The sequence below is a fragment of the Candida margitis genome (assembly GCF_024628925.1).
Source record: "Candida margitis strain CBS 14175 chromosome Unknown scaffold24, whole genome shotgun sequence".
NCBI classification, from domain to species: domain Eukaryota; kingdom Fungi; phylum Ascomycota; class Pichiomycetes; order Serinales; family Debaryomycetaceae; genus Lodderomyces; species Lodderomyces margitis.
This window is the reverse complement of record NW_026261781.1, coordinates 125,560-144,771: the sequence shown is the minus strand read 5'-3', so window position 1 is coordinate 144,771 and position 19,212 is coordinate 125,560. Positions and strand designations below refer to the sequence as shown.

Sequence of the window (19,212 nt, the reverse complement as noted above, 5' to 3'; positions counted from 1 at the left end):
TTTTTAGCAAAGTATACCTAAAACATGTATTATTCAGAGGAGCTAAACTTGCCAAAGACAGACTCGTCTAGATGGAGATTAAGAACAGATCCTATAGGCAGAGAAACATGGCATTACCTAGTACCAGAGGAGAAAGAGAAAGAACCACAGTCAACATATGTGCAATGGCTTTTAAAATCTCCCGATTTTATACCCCCGCCAGAAACGACAATCGAAACACCCACGGAAGCATTGAAAAAGGGTGCTGACTTTCTTCAACTTTTACAATTGGAAAACGGAATATTTCCCTGCCAATACAAGGGACCTATGTTTATGACAATCGGATATGTTGCAGCAAATTATTTTTGCAAGAACCCAATCCCCGAACCATACAAATTGGAGATGATAAGGTACATTGTCAACACCGCAAACCCGGTGGATGGTGGATGGGGTTTACATTCAGTTGATAAGTCTACCTGTTTTGGAACAACAATGAACTATTTGTGTCTTCGGTTGTTGGGATTAGCCCCAGATCATCCAGTCATGGTTAAAGCTAGAAAAACATTGCACCGCTTGGGTGGGGCGATCAGAAACCCACACTGGGGTAAAGCATGGTTGGCAGTATTGAATTTATACGATTGGGAAGGAGTCAACCCAGCCCCACCCGAGCTATGGACCTTACCTTATAGTATACCAATTCATCCTGGAAGGTGGTGGGTACACACAAGAGCGATATATTTACCTTTAGGTTATTTACTGGCTAATAAGGTGACATGTAAGCTAGACCCAACATTGGAGGAAATAAGGAATGAAATTTATTTGCCCAATCAGTTGCCGTATGAATCAATTGATTTTGGAGCAAACAGAAACAATGTTTGTGGTGTGGATTTGTACTACCCCCACACTAAAGTCCTCGATTGTGCCAATTTTGTCTTGAGCAAATGGGAAAAAATCCGGCCCAGGTGGTTGTTGAATTGGGTCAATGCAAAAGTCTATGATTTGATAGAGAAGGAGTATCAAAATACTGATTATTTGTGTATTGCACCTGTCAGTTTCGCCATGAACATGGTGGTTACTTACCACCGAGAGGGCCCCAAGTCCAAAAACTTACTTGGATTGCAACGTAGGATGAATGATGTGTTATTCCATGGCCCTCAAGGTATGACCGTGATGGGAACAAACGGGGTTCAAGTTTGGGATGCTGCATTTATGGTTCAGTACTTCTTCATGTCTGGATTGGTGGATGACGAAAGGTACCACGACATGATTAGAAAGTCTTACCTTTTCTTGGTTAGATCTCAATTTACCGAAAATTGCCTTAGTGGCAGCTTTAGAGACAGAAGAAAAGGAGCTTGGCCCTTCAGTACTAAAGACCAAGGGTACACGGTGAGCGACTGTACTGCAGAGGCGATGAAGGCGATAATAATGGTGAGAAACGATGAAAGATTTAAGGACATCAAAGATGTGATTAAAGACGATAACCTTTATGATGCCGTTGAAGTTTTGTTGCAAATACAAAATGTCGGTGATTGGGAATATGGCCTGTTTTCTACTTATGAGGGAATCAAGTCGACAGTTTTGTTGGAGAAATTGAATCCAGCTGAAGTTTTCAACAACATCATGGTAGAATACCCGTATGTCGAATGCACAGACTCTTCAGTCTTGGGTCTTACATATTTTCACAAATATTATCCCGACTATAAGCCGGAGGTGATTCAGAAGACCATCGATAGTGCGATGCAATATATTGAAGGGGCACAAAGCAAAATAGATGGATCGTGGTATGGCTGCTGGGGAATCTGTTATACCTATGCGTCGATGTTTGCACTTGAAGCTTTCAATAGCGTAGGGTTAAATTATGCAAACTCAGACCCAGTAAGAAAGGGGTGCGATTTTCTTATATCCAAACAATTGGCAGATGGTGGGTGGTCAGAATCAATGAAATCGTGTGAAACACATACTTATGTCAATGGCGAAAAATCACTTGTGGTTCAAACTGCATGGGCATTGATAGGATTGATTTTGGCCGAGTACCCCGACGACGAACCTATACGCAAGGGTATTGAGTTGCTTATGGACCGCCAATTGCCTACCGGTGAGTGGAAGTTTGAAGATGTTGAAGGTGTGTTTAACCATAGCTGTGCTATCGAGTACCCTTCATATAGATTCCTATTCCCAATCAAGGCCCTAGGGTTGTATGCGAAAAGAAAGAATGGCAGCAAAGAGGAAAAGTAAGTTGGTAGTCTTTGACAGAAATGACAAAGTGGTATTGATTTTGAATGTAAAGTGCTTTAAATCTTCTTCACTACTAACGCTACCATTGAACCTCTCACGAATCACGTCTCGAGTAAAGTAAATGACTAATCGCACTGCTACCGGTTGCACTTAGAATACATCATCAATTGGCAACAGCCTATGCCAGATATAACAAAGACGACTTATTGGGTTGATAACCACTAAATTTGAAGTTTTCATGAATTCAAAGTCCTACAAAATCATTTTTATTGTGCTATATGTTTTTATTCTTGGAGTCTTAACTTTCACCTACATCAACCAAAGAGTGGAACAAGATGGTCCATTATTAGAAGCGCCCGCCAAAGCAGCTGGAAGCGTTACAGTGGGTGTTACGATTGCAGTGCTAGCTTATTTTACAAAATTTTTCTATTACTTGTTGTTCATACAACAAGCACATCACAACTTGGTGCTATTTCAAAACGGCAGATCATCATATGAATCGTTTTACCAGCCTATTTTTGAGGAGATTATAAAGTTTACAATCGTTGCATGGTACCAACAAGCAAAATATGATCGTGTTCTAAAACCAATTGAATTGTGTTTGGTTTGGTGTGGGTTCACCCTACCTTCCTTGACTATATATTTTTACGATCCCCAAAGGTATTCTCAAAAGTACGACAAATTTTTAATGTACTACCAAGCTTGGCTCAACCAGATGAGAAGTGTGATACCAAAAACGGACGAAGAATGTCGTCGTCTTACTCAGATATGGAGCGATTTGGTCACTGAAAACATTGATGTGGAGACGCATGACAAAGAGCGTCGACGTTCAACTATTTCATCTGACAAATCACACACAAGTAGCCGCCGATTAAAAACAAAAATAAGTTCCAAAATGCTTCCAAATGAGTTCAATATAAAAGAAGATACGGCTCGGGTATTTCCAAAAGTAGCTTCTTCGCCCAATATGGATGTACCTCCCCGTAATAGGGGAGAGTACACACCACCCAACGAATCCTATTCTAAAGCAATTCAGAAATTGTATTCAGTTTCCCCAAAAGATACATATCACTTGATAAAGGCTGTTGCTATTGCCACTTTTGATGACAACGAGGAGGACGAAGACGAGGAACAGCTTGAGCGGGGTAAAGTTGTGGGCATTGAAAGAACGAGCAGTGAAACAAATCCCTATCAGTTTTTTCCAGACGTGGAAGACGTTTTTGAAAACATTGATGATTCATTTGATGATGAACAAAGTATGACAGCTGGTGAAAACTTGTTGCCAAATGAATGCAGATTGGAAATAAACCCACAAAATCTATTGCCGATTGAAGGTGCCTCGAAAGTTGTGAATGGAAAAGCAATTTCCTTTGAGAGACCACAAACAGGCTGTGAGATAAGCACAAGTGGCAACTCGACACTGCTTAGACTGCGAATGCTTTTATTTATCAACTGGTGGTCGTGGTTGTTTCCCCCGTTATTACCTGTATGCGGAACACTGCAAATAAAAGATGCTGGCTCATCTTATCTCATACCACTGACCTCCAATCTTCAGTTCGTTAACGAGAGATTCCCACTTCTCAAGCTGAAACTCTCAAACTATAATTTGAATAGTACCAAGGTTGAATATGTCACTTACAGTGATCCAAAGAGAAGCCGGGGCAAACCGATTTCAAGGGCTTACGAGTTCCAAGCTTTTTTGTCGTATTACTTTGATATATCGTTGTACCCTCTTGCACAGCCTTTTGCCGTTGATAGGTGGTTCTTAAAGTACGGCGAATTACTCACTGAAACCAGTCCTATCTGGATATTTTTGGACGAGCTAAATATAGTTGTCTGGCAGCTTTTTATTTTCCAAACGATTGGACTATACTTGAGCAATCTTCTGTTTGGCAACTTGGTCGCTTTTCTTTTGCCTATCGTGATGATAAAACTATTTGCAATGAATTACTTGCAAAGTTATGATAAAAGGCTTGACTTCAGGATCGTTATTGCGCTTGAGTCCGTTGCATGTACCTTATTGTTTTGCGGTGTACTTTTATTGGGCCGAATAAATAAGTCTATATAAAGTCTATGAGTTATTAATTACCGTGTAACTTTATCTTGTCTATAAATTTTGGATTGATGTAGGAGAAATCTTTCATGTGGAAAGTGTCCTTCAACAACAGGCTGTTTTGTTGCGGCGTAAAGGCCATTTCAGTAAATTCACCATCAAAGTTTTCTGCTAGAACTGGATCCGTAATTATTGGTAAAATGGGAGGCAATACAGCATTAGCTGCACTTTCCTCCAGATCAAGTTTTTCCAACAAATTCCAATCAATATGTCTAAAGAAGTTGTGCTTCTTGTACTTTTCCCATTCATCATCCACATTAAACCGCTTATCAGGACTCACTTGTAACATTTTCCGTAAAAAGTCCTTTGCATCGTTGCTCAAATAAAATGGGAATTTCAAGGTTTTCTTGGAATTTTTGATCTTCTTCAATACTTTATCAGGATCCAGTCCTGTAAAAGGTGGAGCTCCAGTCAATAGGTCAAATGCGACACAGCCCAAGCTCCACCAATCAACGCCATAGTCGTATTCTTCTCCCATTATCACTTCCGGAGCCATGTATTGAATCGTTCCCGTAATTGAGTTTAATTTGTCGTCATCAGATGCAACCTTGCTAAGACCAAAATCAGTCAATACAAGGTTACCATGGGCATTGAGCATGCAGTTCTCAGGCTTCAAATCTCGATAGATCACCTTCACCTTTGTGTGTAAATAATGGAGTGCCAAGCTGCATTGAGCCAAGTAATATGCAGCGTTCTTTTCAGTCATAAACTTTTCCATCGATAAATGGTGAAACAACTCACCCCCTTGCAAATACTCCAAAATGAGATACAACTTGTTATTGTCCTGAAAGGCGTAATACAATTTGACAATGTTGGGGTGATGCACTATTCCCAAAATCTGCTTTTCATTCAAGGTTCGTTGATAATTTTTGGTGTTAATTTGCGGCTCCTTGTCTTTAGGAGAATCTTCTTGGTCATCCTCATCTCTATTTATAATCATCGATGCTTTCAAAAGCTGCTTCTGAGCAAACAAATGTCCTGTTCTTAAATCTCTAACGAGGAGTACTTTGCCATAGCTGCCTTTTCCCAATACTTTAATAGGCTCAAAGTCAGATAGCTTTGGTTTGTAAGTTGACGTTCCTTCATCACTAATAAGGAGGCTTGGGTTGTGATCTTCGGTGATACTCGAAGAAACATAATCCTCCTGGATCTTCACTTCATATGATGACACTATTGATGATCTGCGACGTGGCCTGGGAAGTAGCAGTGGATGTTGTGATTGGCTGCCACTTCGACGCTTGATGTGTATTGGCTTTGTTTTCTCAGGAAGGTTTTCAGTTATGGTGTCGGTGGCCTCATATACGTCAAGTCCATCCTCATTTTGAGCTGAAGCCGACTGTGTCTCATCTATTAACTTGTAATTTAAAATTTGTGTCCGGTTATTTTCAATAGATTCAGTTTCCAAGGACAAATTTCTCATCGCACTCAGTAAGGGGGTTCCATACCCGTCCATATCAAAAATATCAGCCATAGTTTACCTTTATATCATCGGGAATCTCTAAGTGGAGTTTAAAAATAGGAGCGGGATTTTGTTAAAAGTTCTAATTATACTTATTTTCCACTGATGAAGTATGAGTGTGAGTGTGTGTGCCCCCATGTGTGCTTTTTATTGCACAAAATTTGCGAGGAAATTAAACAAGGGTATCGCTACCGACTTCAAAGGAGCTACCATCTTTGGCTGTTTTTTTTTTCCTTCTTTTTTTCTTTTTTTTTTTTCTCTCATCTCTTTTTGGGGAGACAATATAAATAGACATCAAAAATTTTCACATCTCGTTTTCTCTCTCCTACTTTCTTTTATTCTTTTCTTTCACTCAACATTTCATTTGATCATCAAGTATCTAGGCTCAAGCTTTGATACACCGAAGGGCAAGAGGCACAGTCTCAAGAAGGTTGAGGTTTAATTGTATATGTGGATATAGAGTTCCACATAATCACTATATTTCAACCAGTATATAAAAGAACTCATAAATGAGATTACAATTGGTTTCCACTTTTTTTGCACGATTTGGATATGTTTAAATGATGAATTTTTGTTCACTTCTTTCCTAGTCTGATTCTCGACTATGATTCCAGACAACGTCAATTACATGCTGCTTTTCAAATTCGCTACTCCTTCGGGGTAGTGATTGGATTGTGTGCTTATACTTGCCAGTATCTACATTTCTGATAAACAATTCAAAGACGTAAAATTTATGGAAACTAGTTTGTTTGTGGAAAAGCTTATCGAAGTTGGTTACAATTGCAAGGTCGGAACTAGCGTCCATCTTGTAATGAGGCTAAACAGATTGGAAGCGAGAGGGAAGCTAATATCATCATCAGTTGGTTATAGCATTGAGTTGAAGTGGAAGTTTCAGAAATTAAGGTGATGAAAACTGTACCAAAACATTCGCAGTTTCCTCGGTAGCATACGACTCGAACCTAATTCTTTGTATGTCAGTGACCGTCGAAATGACCTTCCTTTGGATGTCTGATTAATTTTCTGAAAATATTCACTAACAATGCAATGCTAGCCGACGTTGAGATTATTGTAAGCGATCTTCTTTCATGTGTTTGGTTTAAACCGTTTGTTCGTTTTTAGTGTTTTAGATTAGCATTGTAGCTGCAGATTACTTGCCAAGTTTTACTCTGTAGACACAAACTGCTTTATGTGTTGATAGTTGAGTCTTTTCAAATCAAAGCCATTGATCCAATACAGCGATATTCTTTTTTTCAGAAAAGGGCCTGTTCATCTCTCTGGCACACCAAGTTGCATTGAAATGGGTTTGCCAAGTTGATTTCAGCGTTGCCACTCATTAATGGTAAGGCGAAATCAAGCCAAGAAGTTTAAAACATTGACCAATTTCAATATTTCGTAAAGTAAGTAAGTATATTAAGTGAAAGGCATATAGAGCTATATGAATACGAAAGCAACATCTGAACAACATCTAAAGAAGACATAAAAAAGCACCGAGAATTGTACAGCTCTTCCCTTTATGCATAGCATGTCTGACAAAATGCTGAAATTGACAACACTTGGTTGTGTATCGAATCACTTGTGTTGCCAGACACATTTATCAATTTAACCTAATGTACACGACTTTCACTGAAAGTGTTGCAAAATGATTACTTGCCATCCTATTACTCTCATCAATTGTTATGCACATCTAGTAGTTTGTCCTGGGTCAATACCTAAATTCATCAGATATTTTGAGAATAAATTACTAAGGTTTATTTACCAGAAAATTAAAAGCCAATAATGAGTCTCTCTACCACGTAAAATTGTCACTGTTCCAAGTTGCTGAAACAAGATCAGCCTCAACCACTATGCTTTTCATAACCCGAGGGCAATGCGTTCTCTAAAAATACAGCTACATCCACTAGAATTGTCAACCAAAGGAGGTCAAAAATGTGTCGTTGTTAAAATACTACCACACTACATATATATATATATATAAACAAAGAAATGCTCTATCTCCTCAAATCTTACCCTTTACATCAGGTTCAGTCAATGGCCATTGATAAGTACCTGGTGTATCAAATACGTAGCCATGGTTAATCAAGTATTGTCTCAAAGATTTTGGACCTTTTGAACCGTATGGGTATATGTCCAATTTCAAATTCTTGTCACTTTCAAGTGCTTCCAATAACGGCGTGAACAATTTCCATGAAACATCCAATTCATCATCTCTAACGAAATTGGCATGATTTCCTTGGAACACATCTCTGAGTAAAGATTCATAAGCTTCTGGAATCCAGAAATCCTTCGAATAACGCTTGGAATAAGTCAAGTCCAAATCAGTCAAGGAGGTTTGAGTTGATACACCTGGAATCTTTGAGTTGATCTTCAAGTAAATTGCTTCGTCAGGTTGGATTCTAATGACCAATTCGTTTCTCAGGATATCTTTAAACATACCTTTAGCAACTGGTTTAAACTGGATTCTGATTTCAACTTTACCTTCATCCAAGGCTTTACCGGCTCTCAAAACGATTGGTACACCATCCCATCTCTCATTATGAATGTTGATGGGGAAAGCACAATAAGTGATACACTTTGAATCCTTGGAAACGGTTTCATCGTCAACATAAGCTGGCTTTTTACCGTCTTCAGACTTACCGTACTGGCCAACAATTACGTCTTTGTAGTTTATGGAATCAAATGCTTTCAATACCTTAACTTTCTCGTCTCTAACTGCTTCTGGATCAAAAGAAACTGGTCTTTCCATAGTCAACAAAGTTAAAACTTGCAACAAGTGGTTTTGCATAACATCCCTAATAATACCAATATTATCAAAGTAGCCACCTCTTCCTTCAGTTCCAAAAGGTTCCTTAAAACTAATTTGTATGGATGAAATAAAGTTTTTGTTCCAAACACCACTGAAAATTTCATTACCAAACCTCAAGACTAATAAATTCTTGACCATTTCTTTACCCAAATAGTGATCAATTCTATAAATTTCATCTTCAGTAAATAAAGGAGCAATTGACTTTTGAAGTTCTCTTGCTGATTCCAAGTCGTGTCCAAAAGGCTTTTCAATGACAACCCTAATAATTCCGTCTTTGGCGTAGTCATTCTTTTTAATTTGTTCACAAACTTCAGTGAATTGAGAAGGTGGCAATGCCAAGTAAAACAACCTTTGTGGTTTGTCAACACCATGTTCCTTTTCATACTCTTGGAATCTCTTTTCCAATTTCTGGTAACCTTCGTCAGTATCGTACTGACCCCTTACATATGAGGTAAGTTTTAAAAAGTCCTTTTTGGTTTGTTCATCGCCCCCTTTAAAATGTTGAGAAATCTTTTCGTGAAATTTATCTTCCAGCAAATCCGATCTAGCGTAACCTATAATTTGTACATCATGACTCATTTGCTTTTCCCTAAACAATCCAAATAAAGCAGGAAAAGTCTTTTTAGCGGCCAAGTCACCACTTGCTCCAAAGACAACAATGGTAAAGTGTTTTCCAAAGGCAGTCATTGTGCTGTTGCTGTTGCTGTTGCTGTGTAGTGTAATGTAGGGTATGCGTGTATATGTGTTGGAATCAATTGAATGCAGTGTTGATGGCAATTGATGTGAAAATGGTGTATAGTTGTAAGTATTTAGATCAATTGATATAGATACACCTCTCAGGTAGTACTAGAAGTAGTGTTAATTGGAGAAAGAAGAAGAAGAAGAAGAAGAAGAAGAATTGTGATGAAATAAAAAATTGAATTTTAAATATATTGTGTTTTATATTTAAAGGAAAAAGCAATCAATTTCTTTTGTTCTTCCCTCTCTCTTTTTCCCTTCTATCCCAATTATTTTTTTTTTTTTTGCTTTTCTATATTTTGATAAAGTCAAAGAGAGAGAAAGAGGGAGAGTTAAACAATATTGGTTTGTTGAATTTTAGTTTTTGTGTTTGATTAAAATAAATAAATAATCGTTTTTCCGTCTTTTTTTTACATTTACATAACTAATCAAACATTCAATTAACCGAGTATATATATCATCAAAATATACTTTGGTCTTTTTTTAGTAAGTGTTCTGTAGTTGTTTTGTAGTTGTTTTGTAGTTGTTTTGTAGTTGTTTAAGTTGGAAATAAAAGAGATTGGATTAGAATTGTATAGGATTCTCAGTACTGTATTGAGACAGTACAGTCGTGCCTTGAAGAGACTGTTGTACCATTTGAGAGGGTAGGAAAAGGTGATCTGCACTTGGCCCAAAAAAGTTTACTTGTTTTTAAAAGCACTAATCCCCCTTATGTCCTTATGACATGCTTTACACATAGATACTTTTATATCTCCATGTATCGTCAATCTTAGTACCACTGAGGTAGAAAGGTTACTATGTACTATCGCTTCTTCAACCATTTTTGTGCTATTTGAACAAAATCTCTCTTCATCGGCGAGATCAATCAAAAATAAAATTTACTCAACAAAATTACCCAACCCTACTCTCTCTCTCTTTTGTAAGTCAAGGTTACTCTAGAAGACCAATTCAATAACAGTACACTATGATTAATGTACGGCTGCTTCTGAATGATGAACTTTTTAATAGACTACTCCAATTGCTACTCCAAATACATTTCAGATTCAAATCTTGAGTCCGTGTCTCATCATCCTCTCTCATAAATGATGATAAGTCACGTGAATATCGCTTTAATTATTCATTTTTCTCGCTCTTCGTTCGCCCGACCGTCCGACCGTTTTTTTCTTTTGTTTGTTTGTTTTTCTCGTTTGTCCGAAAGACGGGGAAGGTTTTACTCTCTTCTGTCTGTCTCTCTCAAATGGACAAGAGGAAAAAAGGGACCTCGTTCCCCACTTCACAATTATCGCATGAAAGGAGAGAGAGACCTACCACTTTCTTATGATTCTTCAAAGTTTAAAACTGTAAACAGCTAAAAACTGGCTTTCTTTTCAATTTTATTTTCCCCTGTGTGTGTGTTTGTGTGGGAACATATGCTTCATGATGAGTAAAAGTCGAAATTACAACTACACATGACAATTTGTAGTAAGATAAATGCAAAAAAAAAGAAGATAAAGAAGTAAAAATTATGAATTCGTAAAACGTATGTAATATAACTAACTAACTAACTAACTAACTAACTAACTCACCACACACCCCTCTCTCTCTATCGATATATCTATCTCTATCAATATTGTAAATCAAACCTCTTCATATCAATTCATCACTTGGCATACTTTGATCTTGCTCTCAACTTTGGTCCATTTATATAAAACAATACTGGTATGGCAATCATTGCAGTACCAATAAACCCTAAAACACTTGAGCCCCAAGCCACAGGGAATTTATCAATTTTTAAATTGTTAAACAAGGCAGCACCAAAAATCGGGAAAACAGAAGCAATGGTGGATCTAACCAAATCATTCGAAGCAAAAACTGATGCAAGATACTCCAATTTGAACGACGCACCCATATAATTGAATAACGTTTGAAACATCAAAAAAGTACCAGCAGTTGTTATTGCAACTCCAAAAAGTGGTCCTATCCAATGTGTATACGTGGTTGCCGACCACCCGAATATGAATAAACCAGATGCAAACAAACACCCGCCACCTATAGCAATTGGTATAAATACTTCTGGATAGACCGTCTCATTATTCAAAATTGGTTTGGTGAATTGGTGGTGGATTATCGGAAGATATATGGACACAGCAACCAATACACCAATAATAATTGCCAAATATGTCAAACCCAACTCAATAGTGGTGAACCCTCTAACTTCAACAAAATAAATGGGAAGCACCTCGAAAAACAAATAAAGCACACTGTAAACCATGGCAATGTATATATCAATCAACAACACCACCGGTTCCAATATAGTGACTTCGATAGGACGCCAAAGAGCTTCAATCATTATTTGATGCACTGTTCTTTCTTCATTTTCCAATAGTCCCATAGTAGTAATTCGATTATTACCAGTTTTGGCTCTCAAACGTTTAGCTTTTCTTGCAAGTAATGTGGGTGCGTAGGTCTCAGGTAAGAAGAACGTCAACATTGCTAGGGAAAAGCCAGACACAATCATTATAAACCAAAAACTCCATCTCCATCCCGCCTTCACTGATAAGATTGCTCCAAAGAATGGACCCAAGCTAGGCCCACATACAGCACCAATACTCCAAAGAGCCAACGACAAGGGGAAATTCCAATACTTTGTCACTTCTCCAACACTGGCCCCACCTGTTGCCAAACAAGGACTAGCAAAAAATCCACCCAAAAACCGAAGAATACAGAACCCAGCAATGTTGTCCACCAAAGCAGTGGGGATTTGCAAAATAACAAAAACCAACAACGTCAATGCATAAATCGATGATCTTCCAACGGCAGCATTTTCCGAAATGGGTGACCATAGAATAGGTCCAATACCATAACCAAGAACAAATGTAAACACCCCCAATGTACCAACCACTCTACCTACTGAAAGTTCATCTTGGAGTTGTTGTAACCCGGGAGTATAGACTGCAGATGCCATGTAAACCGACGTGGTTAAAAATGCCACTTCAAATATGAAAAACCCCTTTTTGAAAAGATTCCAATTACGTGGATCTTCCGGATCCTCATCACCATCCCATTCAACAAAAATGTAGTTGTTGTATTTGTCCTCTGGTATCACGGTTTTCCCGCTAATGCTGGAACTAGATGACAAAGAAGCACTAGCATCATCACCATCAAGCTCCTCTTTGGGTAAACATTGAATGTCTGATTTGGTATCCACCAAATATTTCTCGGGAATGATATAATCTTCTTCTTCTTCAGGGTATCTGAAATACTTGTGCCTCGATAAATGGTATATTAATCTACCGCCAAAACTATCTCGTATAAAATCTGACATTTTTAAAAAAGGAAATTGCTTGTTATCTGAAGGTTTGATATAGTCTCTCTAAAACCTTAGGTTTAAATGTCTTCTTTTCAGGAGGATTTAGCTCCTCTTATATACTTCTCTTCCATCTTTGCTGTGCCCTGTTTCAAAAGCGTATATAATTACTAATGCAAGACAACTGATGAGTTGGGTTTTGTTGCAGTTTCGGTATTACTTCATTGAGCATGTCTCAATCGCAATTACAAATTTTTTTTCTTTTTTTTGTGTAGCCTTTTAAAACACACACACACACACACTCTCTCTCTCTCTTACTTTATGCTAAGCCTAGTTGAGCAAAAAAATGTTGGAGAATTCATTTTTGCTGCAAACTATAGAACACTCACTGCAAAAGAAAATGAGACTAGCTTGACTAACGTTTACTATCTCTTTTGCTTTCTCTTTCCTTACACATAGGGTCCTGCGTACATATGCCAATGTTTGAACAGAGGGTTTAGTGGAGAAGGGGTACAAGATACTATTACATATGATCAAAAATGTCATAGAACAATCCGATTAAACTCTTTGAAGTTTGTTTTAGGTTTCCACTGGATAGTCAAAAGCAATAGTCTTTTATTTTTTTTTAAACTTATGGCCGTATAAGTTTAAGCTTTTACACTATACTCTTTAACCCGATCTTTTCAACTGCTCCTCCCCGAGTCATTCGCAAAAAAAAAAAACAAACTGAACACTTCTACATATGCATGATGTACATTTACGTTGAAGATAAGATTACAAATACGCGGCAATGAATACTGTTTGTCATGAGCGCATTATTTTAAAACCCCCAGTCATAAAAAAATATCAAATTGCGCGTAAAAGAAATCAAAACACCGAACTAATTACTGTTTTTGGATTGTACCCGAAGTTTACACAAAAGTAATGAAAAATGTATGTTTTTGTCCGAGTTTTAGTAACTTTTTGTATTACTAAGACTCTGAGCAAAAATAAAACAACGGTTTTTCATTCAAAGGAAATAAACACAAACACATTCTCTCTTTCTCTTTCTCTTATACCCTCTATAAACACCAGCGCTTAGCTTCCGAAGTTCATCAAATCGACTTTTTCGGAACCGTAGGCACAATGGAAAACCTCTTTTCATTGAATGCTAATCCCATTTCCTGCACATTCTTCTGATTTTCTGGTTTAGTTTCAACAAACCAATCCATATCTTCCCTATATGTGTATAAAGCATACTTGGTTCCATAAGGATTAGTCTCTAATTTATATAACGAATGAAGTGGAACATCTAGTTGAACAATATCCGATGGTTGCAAATTGAGGAAATAACCAATGAGGATACGAAGCACAACACGGTGACTAATAATGAGGAGGTGATCTGTCGTACGTTCAATTTCAGTGATCAATGGACGCAAACGAGTCAATACATCCAAGTAACTTTCACCACCAACACCAGGATATCGATAACTCAACTTGTTTTCCAACCTCAGCTCGAATTCCCTTGGATACTTCTCTTGTATTTCTTCATAAGTCATGCCCTCACACTTTCCTGCACCTATCTCGTTCAACATACGCATTTGCTTAACCGAATACACCTGCTCATTGAAGTACACACCTGACTCCACAGCACGATGCATCATCGACGTCCAAACACAAAAGTTAGGCTCGTTGGGTATTGCAGCAACGTCATCGGCATTAAACATTGAATTATACTTGAGTTCCAAGCGGGTGGAAAATCTTTCCAACTGCTGCTTTCTAAACTCTTCACGTTGAAAGTTCATGAACGTAGCTAATGCCTTGGCAAACTTCTTTCCACGTCTTGTTAAATGAGAATCCCCTCCAATCCTACCACTAACATTGTCTCTACTTTCACCATGACGAGTAAGCCAAATTTGACGTTCGCAAAGGTTGAAGTTGAGCAAAAAGTAAACTGTTTGCGAAGAAAGAAAGCCCTGAATGTTGAAACTGACCACCTTTTTCCCCACGTCAATCATCTTTACATATTGAAACCCAGGAATCTGTTCTTCTTCGTCATCAATACTTTCATACGCCTTTTCATAATTATGTAGTCTACCAACAAAATCTTTCAATGCAACTTCTGGGTCCATATTTTTGTAGTCGGGTCCACTCAATTTCAAACGAATGTTGCTTTCAATAATTGCAGGATCACTGCAAATGCTTTCCAAGAACAATACCTTTAACTCACCATTACTTCTTTCCTGGATCTTCTTGAGAACCTTCTTTCTTCTCAGCTTGGTAGAATTTGTGGCGTCAAATATACCAACCGAGCCGGGTCCGCTAATAACATAGTCCAACAACATATCCAATGTATCCATAGCCCACTTTTCTCTCAAAGCTGTACTAGCCTTATTATCTGGGTTAAAAAAAGAAGCGTCATGTTCACGGGTCTTTGCTTTAGATGCGGCACTTTGCTTGTTCATCTCACCAACACCACTACTGCTACCAACAGCTCCTTGAACAGGTGATTGAACCTCGGAATTCGGATGAGAATCAGGCAACGGATTCTGCTCAGGTCCAGCATTCAATTTGCTCTTACGTCTGGTATTACCAACGTTAAACACCCGGCAATCATGCTGAAGCCAGTTAAGGTATCGTGTAAGCTTGTTGGTGATATAAGACTTTCCTCTTGCGGGTAGTCCAACCATCACAATGACTAGTTTCGACCCAACATCGACAGATGCAATTTTACCATCCGGCGAGGTCTTTGATTTTGTTTGACCTGGAATGTTTAAAGTGTACGTTTTCCTTGAGGTGATTGGTGGCTTAGTAGTTAAGAGCAAGTTTTTCAATTGCTCAATGGATGGAGTTTTTTCAAATTGCTCTTTCATGTGTGGTGGAACATCTTTTAACAAGTGTGAAAAGTCCTTGGTCAAATTAATTTCTGCCTTCTTGTCAGCCTGTTTTTGCTTCTCCTGTTCCATTTCAATTTCCAAAAGCCTCTTTTCCCTGTCATCAAGTTTTGTCTGCGTATGCGTCTGTTTTTGCCTTTGCTCTAGCGTCTGCGTCTGATTTTGCTTTTGCCCTTGCTCTTTCCCTTGCTCATGCCCTTGCTCTTCTTCCTCCTCTTTCTTTGTGTCTTCGGGAATGGAGGCAGCTTGCTTTGGCCTTGCTCCCTTTCCTTCAACAGCTAAATGGGAATGCGGAACTTTGATTTCTGCTTCTGGATCCGTTGGTTGATAAGAAGGTCTTCTAATATCTGATTTGACACTCGTGGATTGTGTACCAACCATCGACGCTGCGACATGCGCGGCAGAATTTCTTGCTTGCCTCAATGACTCCGTCTCAGACAGGGACTGGTTATCAGCCAAGTCTGTCAAGTTTAAATGAGAAATATTTTTGGACTTGTGAATCAGATCTATACCATTCTCAGCTTGATTATCGTAATCCTCACCATTGGATTGCTCCCTGGTGATGGGTGATCCAACGTACGAGACAAAAGGCGTATCGGTTAAAGGTCTGTTATTAAACTCCGGCAAAAATGAATTGGTTGAGTTGTTTGATTCCGAAGGTTCTAGTAGTTGAGAGTCTAATGACTTTGTCAATGCTAATTTCTCACCACCATAACTATACCTGTTCCTTGCACCTATTCTTTTGTTCAATGAAGTCGTAGATACGCTTGGTGACACACTAGATGGAGAAGGGGTTACGCTAGGCATAAGTGTAGCATGATTTTGCGGTTGAAAATAATCAGCGCCTCTACTCACTTTCAGTTTGCTACCTGATCCTTTAAAATCTGGCCGACGCAACACAACATCACCAATATTGTACTTAGATCGAGGAGCTTCACGCTTCTGTCCCTCGTCATCACTATTCTCATTTTCTGAATTATCTATTGATCCGCTGGATGATGAAGAGGAAGATTGATTAGTGACTGGTGACGAGTTTGCCGACTGCAAGTTGGAAAATGACACTTTCTTTGAATTCGAATTCTGTCGAGACAATTCGGCATTACTTATTGAATGCGATTTTCTGCGATTAGGGTTCGATGGCGAGTGTGGTCCCGTCGGTGTTGCTACTGAGGTGCTTTGGTTTGACTCATCGGATCGAGCCTCTGATTTTGGAGACTGGCTAGGTTGTTTAAAGTTAGATGCAATCAAATTGCGAATAGATTCATGATGCTGGTTGTTTGGGTTGTTCATCCTTGATGACATTTTGAAAAATAGCTTGTTGAGTTCAATTCAAGGATGTGTATTTTCGTGCGGTCGCTTGATTTCCGACCCTCTGTTTAGTGTGTAATTGCTTTCTTTATTCACTCTATTTACTTTAGCCGATAGATGGCACAAACGTAATGTCTAAGATGGTGGAATTCTGAGTTTATCAAAGAATTTGTATTTGTTTGGAAGATGAATCCTTTGAGCTGCTGCGTAAATTAAAATTGTGTCGCCTTTTGATTTTTCTTTTCGATGTGGAAATTTTGTAAAAGAGGATTTATAATTTGACCGAGTGTAAATGGCTAATATTTAGTATGCATAGGCATAATACTTCTGAAACGTTCATTCCCTCAAGTGGGTTTAACAATACTTCTAACTATAGAAATTCACTGAAGCGCAGTTTAGTCAATTACGTGGTTGTGTGTGCGTGTGTGTGTGTGCAAGTGTCGTCCTCCTCAATTATCGTCATTAACGGAGTGTCGGAGTTTTTCCTTATGCTGAGCTCCTTAGATAAGGAATTGCCGCACACTTCGTCTTTATTACTTACTTCGGAACACCGGGCGACCAAAACATCTGGTGCGTGACACCCGGAGGTGGAAACTTTGCGCCTACACCACACTTTTTAAATGTAGAGGATGACCATGATTCTTTGTTTGCACCTCACCCCTCTTGTCTCTTCTTCTTTTTTCCATATATAATATCAAATGATAGATACGCCATTAGTAGATGGACAAGAAAATAATGACGCACTGTCATGAAGTAAAATTTTTCAATGTCGTGCTTTTAGGTTGTGGCTTTGCGACAATGGCAGATATCGCAGTTTGCCGAAAACAAAAAAAATTAGCCAAATTGGGTTTACTTATACTTTGGTTAGACAGAAGCAGAAACTAGTCATAAGGCATTGAAGTATATATATCTAACAACAATTAGCACAACCATGGAATTCACTTGGGTTTAAGCAATTGATGTATTTTTTGAGTCGTAATGCTCGCCATCGCTATGAGATGCGAGTCGTTCAGATAAGGTCACTTGCTGAAAGTCTCCAGTCTTTTAACGAGCTTGATCTAGGTTCAAACATTTGTCGGACTTTCAAAACTGGTGAAGTATGAATTTGAAGAGAGAATTATGAGGCTATCACAGGATTTGTTAGTATGCAAATGACATAGTGAACAACAAGCCATGCATCCACTACACCATGCACTTGATCTAAACACTCGACTACCACCATGGTATTGAACTTGAATAATGCTTTACTATTAAAACTTCAGTTTCTGAAGGCTGTGTCCTGTTGTAAAGTGGTGGATTGAATACAATGTTTTTTTTACCACAGAATGCGCATGTCTACAAGAAGAGACAGACAGAAGAGCTTCCTCAAATCAAAATGCCCTTGGAAGTGTTATTATATTAGATAATGTGATACCCGTCTTGGGGCATGGTCAGAGATGAAATAATTGCACATGGATAATAGGATATTAGAACCAAAACTGTTTGTTAAGGTGTTTTTGTGAGTGGAGTGATGTTTGAAATTGCGATTAAACCCATTTGATGTTTGCCTGAGCCTTAACTTGCAACTATCCAGAAGTTGACCATTCGATTGAGATATCACTTTGGAGAGATCTTGGATCCTTTTTTTGTTTATTGTGCTAAGATTAGGTAAGATGCTCTACCAATCTCATTATAATGGAGTAAGAGAGGAGTTGAATATGCTAAGAATTTACTGTCGATGTGGCTACGAGAGCATTTTGATTACATATTCCGTGATGGATTGGTCTGTTTCATCAAATTCAAGCTGCGAATACTAGCTCTAATAACAGAGCCTGATGATAGACTTAGAAGCTGTCAATTTTGGCAGCCCCAGCCCTCTGTGAAGCTCAAGTTCGTGTCAATATGAAAAGGTGATATCTCGGCGGTAAGAAAGCTACCAACATTGTTAGAGGATCCTTTCCCTTGTGTGATCTGTTTGATGATAACTGCTTTGAATCGGCGCATTGACTTAGGGTCCAATGCAATTTTTGACAACCTTTTTCTGAACCAACAAATTGAATCCAGCTTATGTCATATGGAAAAGCAACCTTTTTGAGATTTTAGCAGCCTTGTAAGCTTCTGTTGGACTATCAATAATAGGCCATCTGGAGAGGATAACAAGATGATGGGCCTTTTGCAAAGCACTATGAAAAATTTGAATCCAAACTAGTAGGTATGCTGCTACATCTCAAACCTGCACAGGCGCTAACTCTTGTATGTCGCATTCCTTAAAAAAAGCATTGAATTCTGCTTTAAAGACAAAGAAGCAGTTTAGATCTGTGTCGAGGATCTATGGTTCCATATTACAACAATTTATTATTGACGGCAAGGCTGAAACTAATGCAAGCCAAGTCAGTTTAGCAAAACATCGGGGTTTCTTTATATTTATGACGGTCCAAG

At 38.4% G+C, this 19,212-nt stretch overlaps 6 protein-coding genes across 6 annotated transcripts; 2 read left to right on the top strand and 4 right to left on the bottom strand. All coding sequences in view use genetic code 12, as the record gives it.

Moving 5' to 3' along the window:
• Nucleotides 1-24: 24 nt before the first annotated feature.
• On the top strand, nt 25-2,214 carry ERG7 (lanosterol synthase; the record flags this gene model as incomplete). The annotated part of the gene is made up of 1 exon (XM_051813727.1): nt 25-2,214. The coding sequence occupies one exon, from the start codon at nt 25-27 to the stop codon at nt 2,212-2,214; it is 2,190 nt and encodes a 729-aa protein (XP_051672708.1).
• Nucleotides 2,215-2,452: 238 nt separating this feature from the next.
• Nucleotides 2,453-4,282, top strand: CANMA_001728 (uncharacterized protein; the record flags this gene model as incomplete). The annotated part of the gene is made up of 1 exon (XM_051813726.1): nt 2,453-4,282. One exon carries the CDS (start codon nt 2,453-2,455, stop codon nt 4,280-4,282), a length of 1,830 nt encoding a protein of 609 aa, XP_051672707.1.
• A 13-nt stretch (nt 4,283-4,295) lies between these two features.
• CANMA_001727 (putative protein kinase) lies at nt 4,296-5,798 on the bottom strand (the record flags this gene model as incomplete). The annotated part of the gene is made up of 1 exon (XM_051813724.1): nt 4,296-5,798. The coding sequence occupies one exon, from the start codon at nt 5,796-5,798 to the stop codon at nt 4,296-4,298; it is 1,503 nt and encodes a 500-aa protein (XP_051672706.1).
• A 1,984-nt stretch (nt 5,799-7,782) lies between these two features.
• On the bottom strand, nt 7,783-9,276 carry ZWF1 (glucose-6-phosphate dehydrogenase; the record flags this gene model as incomplete). The annotated part of the gene is made up of 1 exon (XM_051813723.1): nt 7,783-9,276. The coding sequence occupies one exon, from the start codon at nt 9,274-9,276 to the stop codon at nt 7,783-7,785; it is 1,494 nt and encodes a 497-aa protein (XP_051672705.1).
• A 1,690-nt stretch (nt 9,277-10,966) lies between these two features.
• On the bottom strand, nt 10,967-12,631 carry CANMA_001725 (MFS transporter; the record flags this gene model as incomplete). Its single annotated transcript, XM_051813722.1, has 1 exon — nt 10,967-12,631. The coding sequence occupies one exon, from the start codon at nt 12,629-12,631 to the stop codon at nt 10,967-10,969; it is 1,665 nt and encodes a 554-aa protein (XP_051672704.1).
• A 1,076-nt stretch (nt 12,632-13,707) lies between these two features.
• Nucleotides 13,708-16,788, bottom strand: PFK26 (Pfk26p; the record flags this gene model as incomplete). Its single annotated transcript, XM_051813721.1, has 1 exon — nt 13,708-16,788. One exon carries the CDS (start codon nt 16,786-16,788, stop codon nt 13,708-13,710), a length of 3,081 nt encoding a protein of 1,026 aa, XP_051672703.1.
• Nucleotides 16,789-19,212: the final 2,424 nt, after the last annotated feature.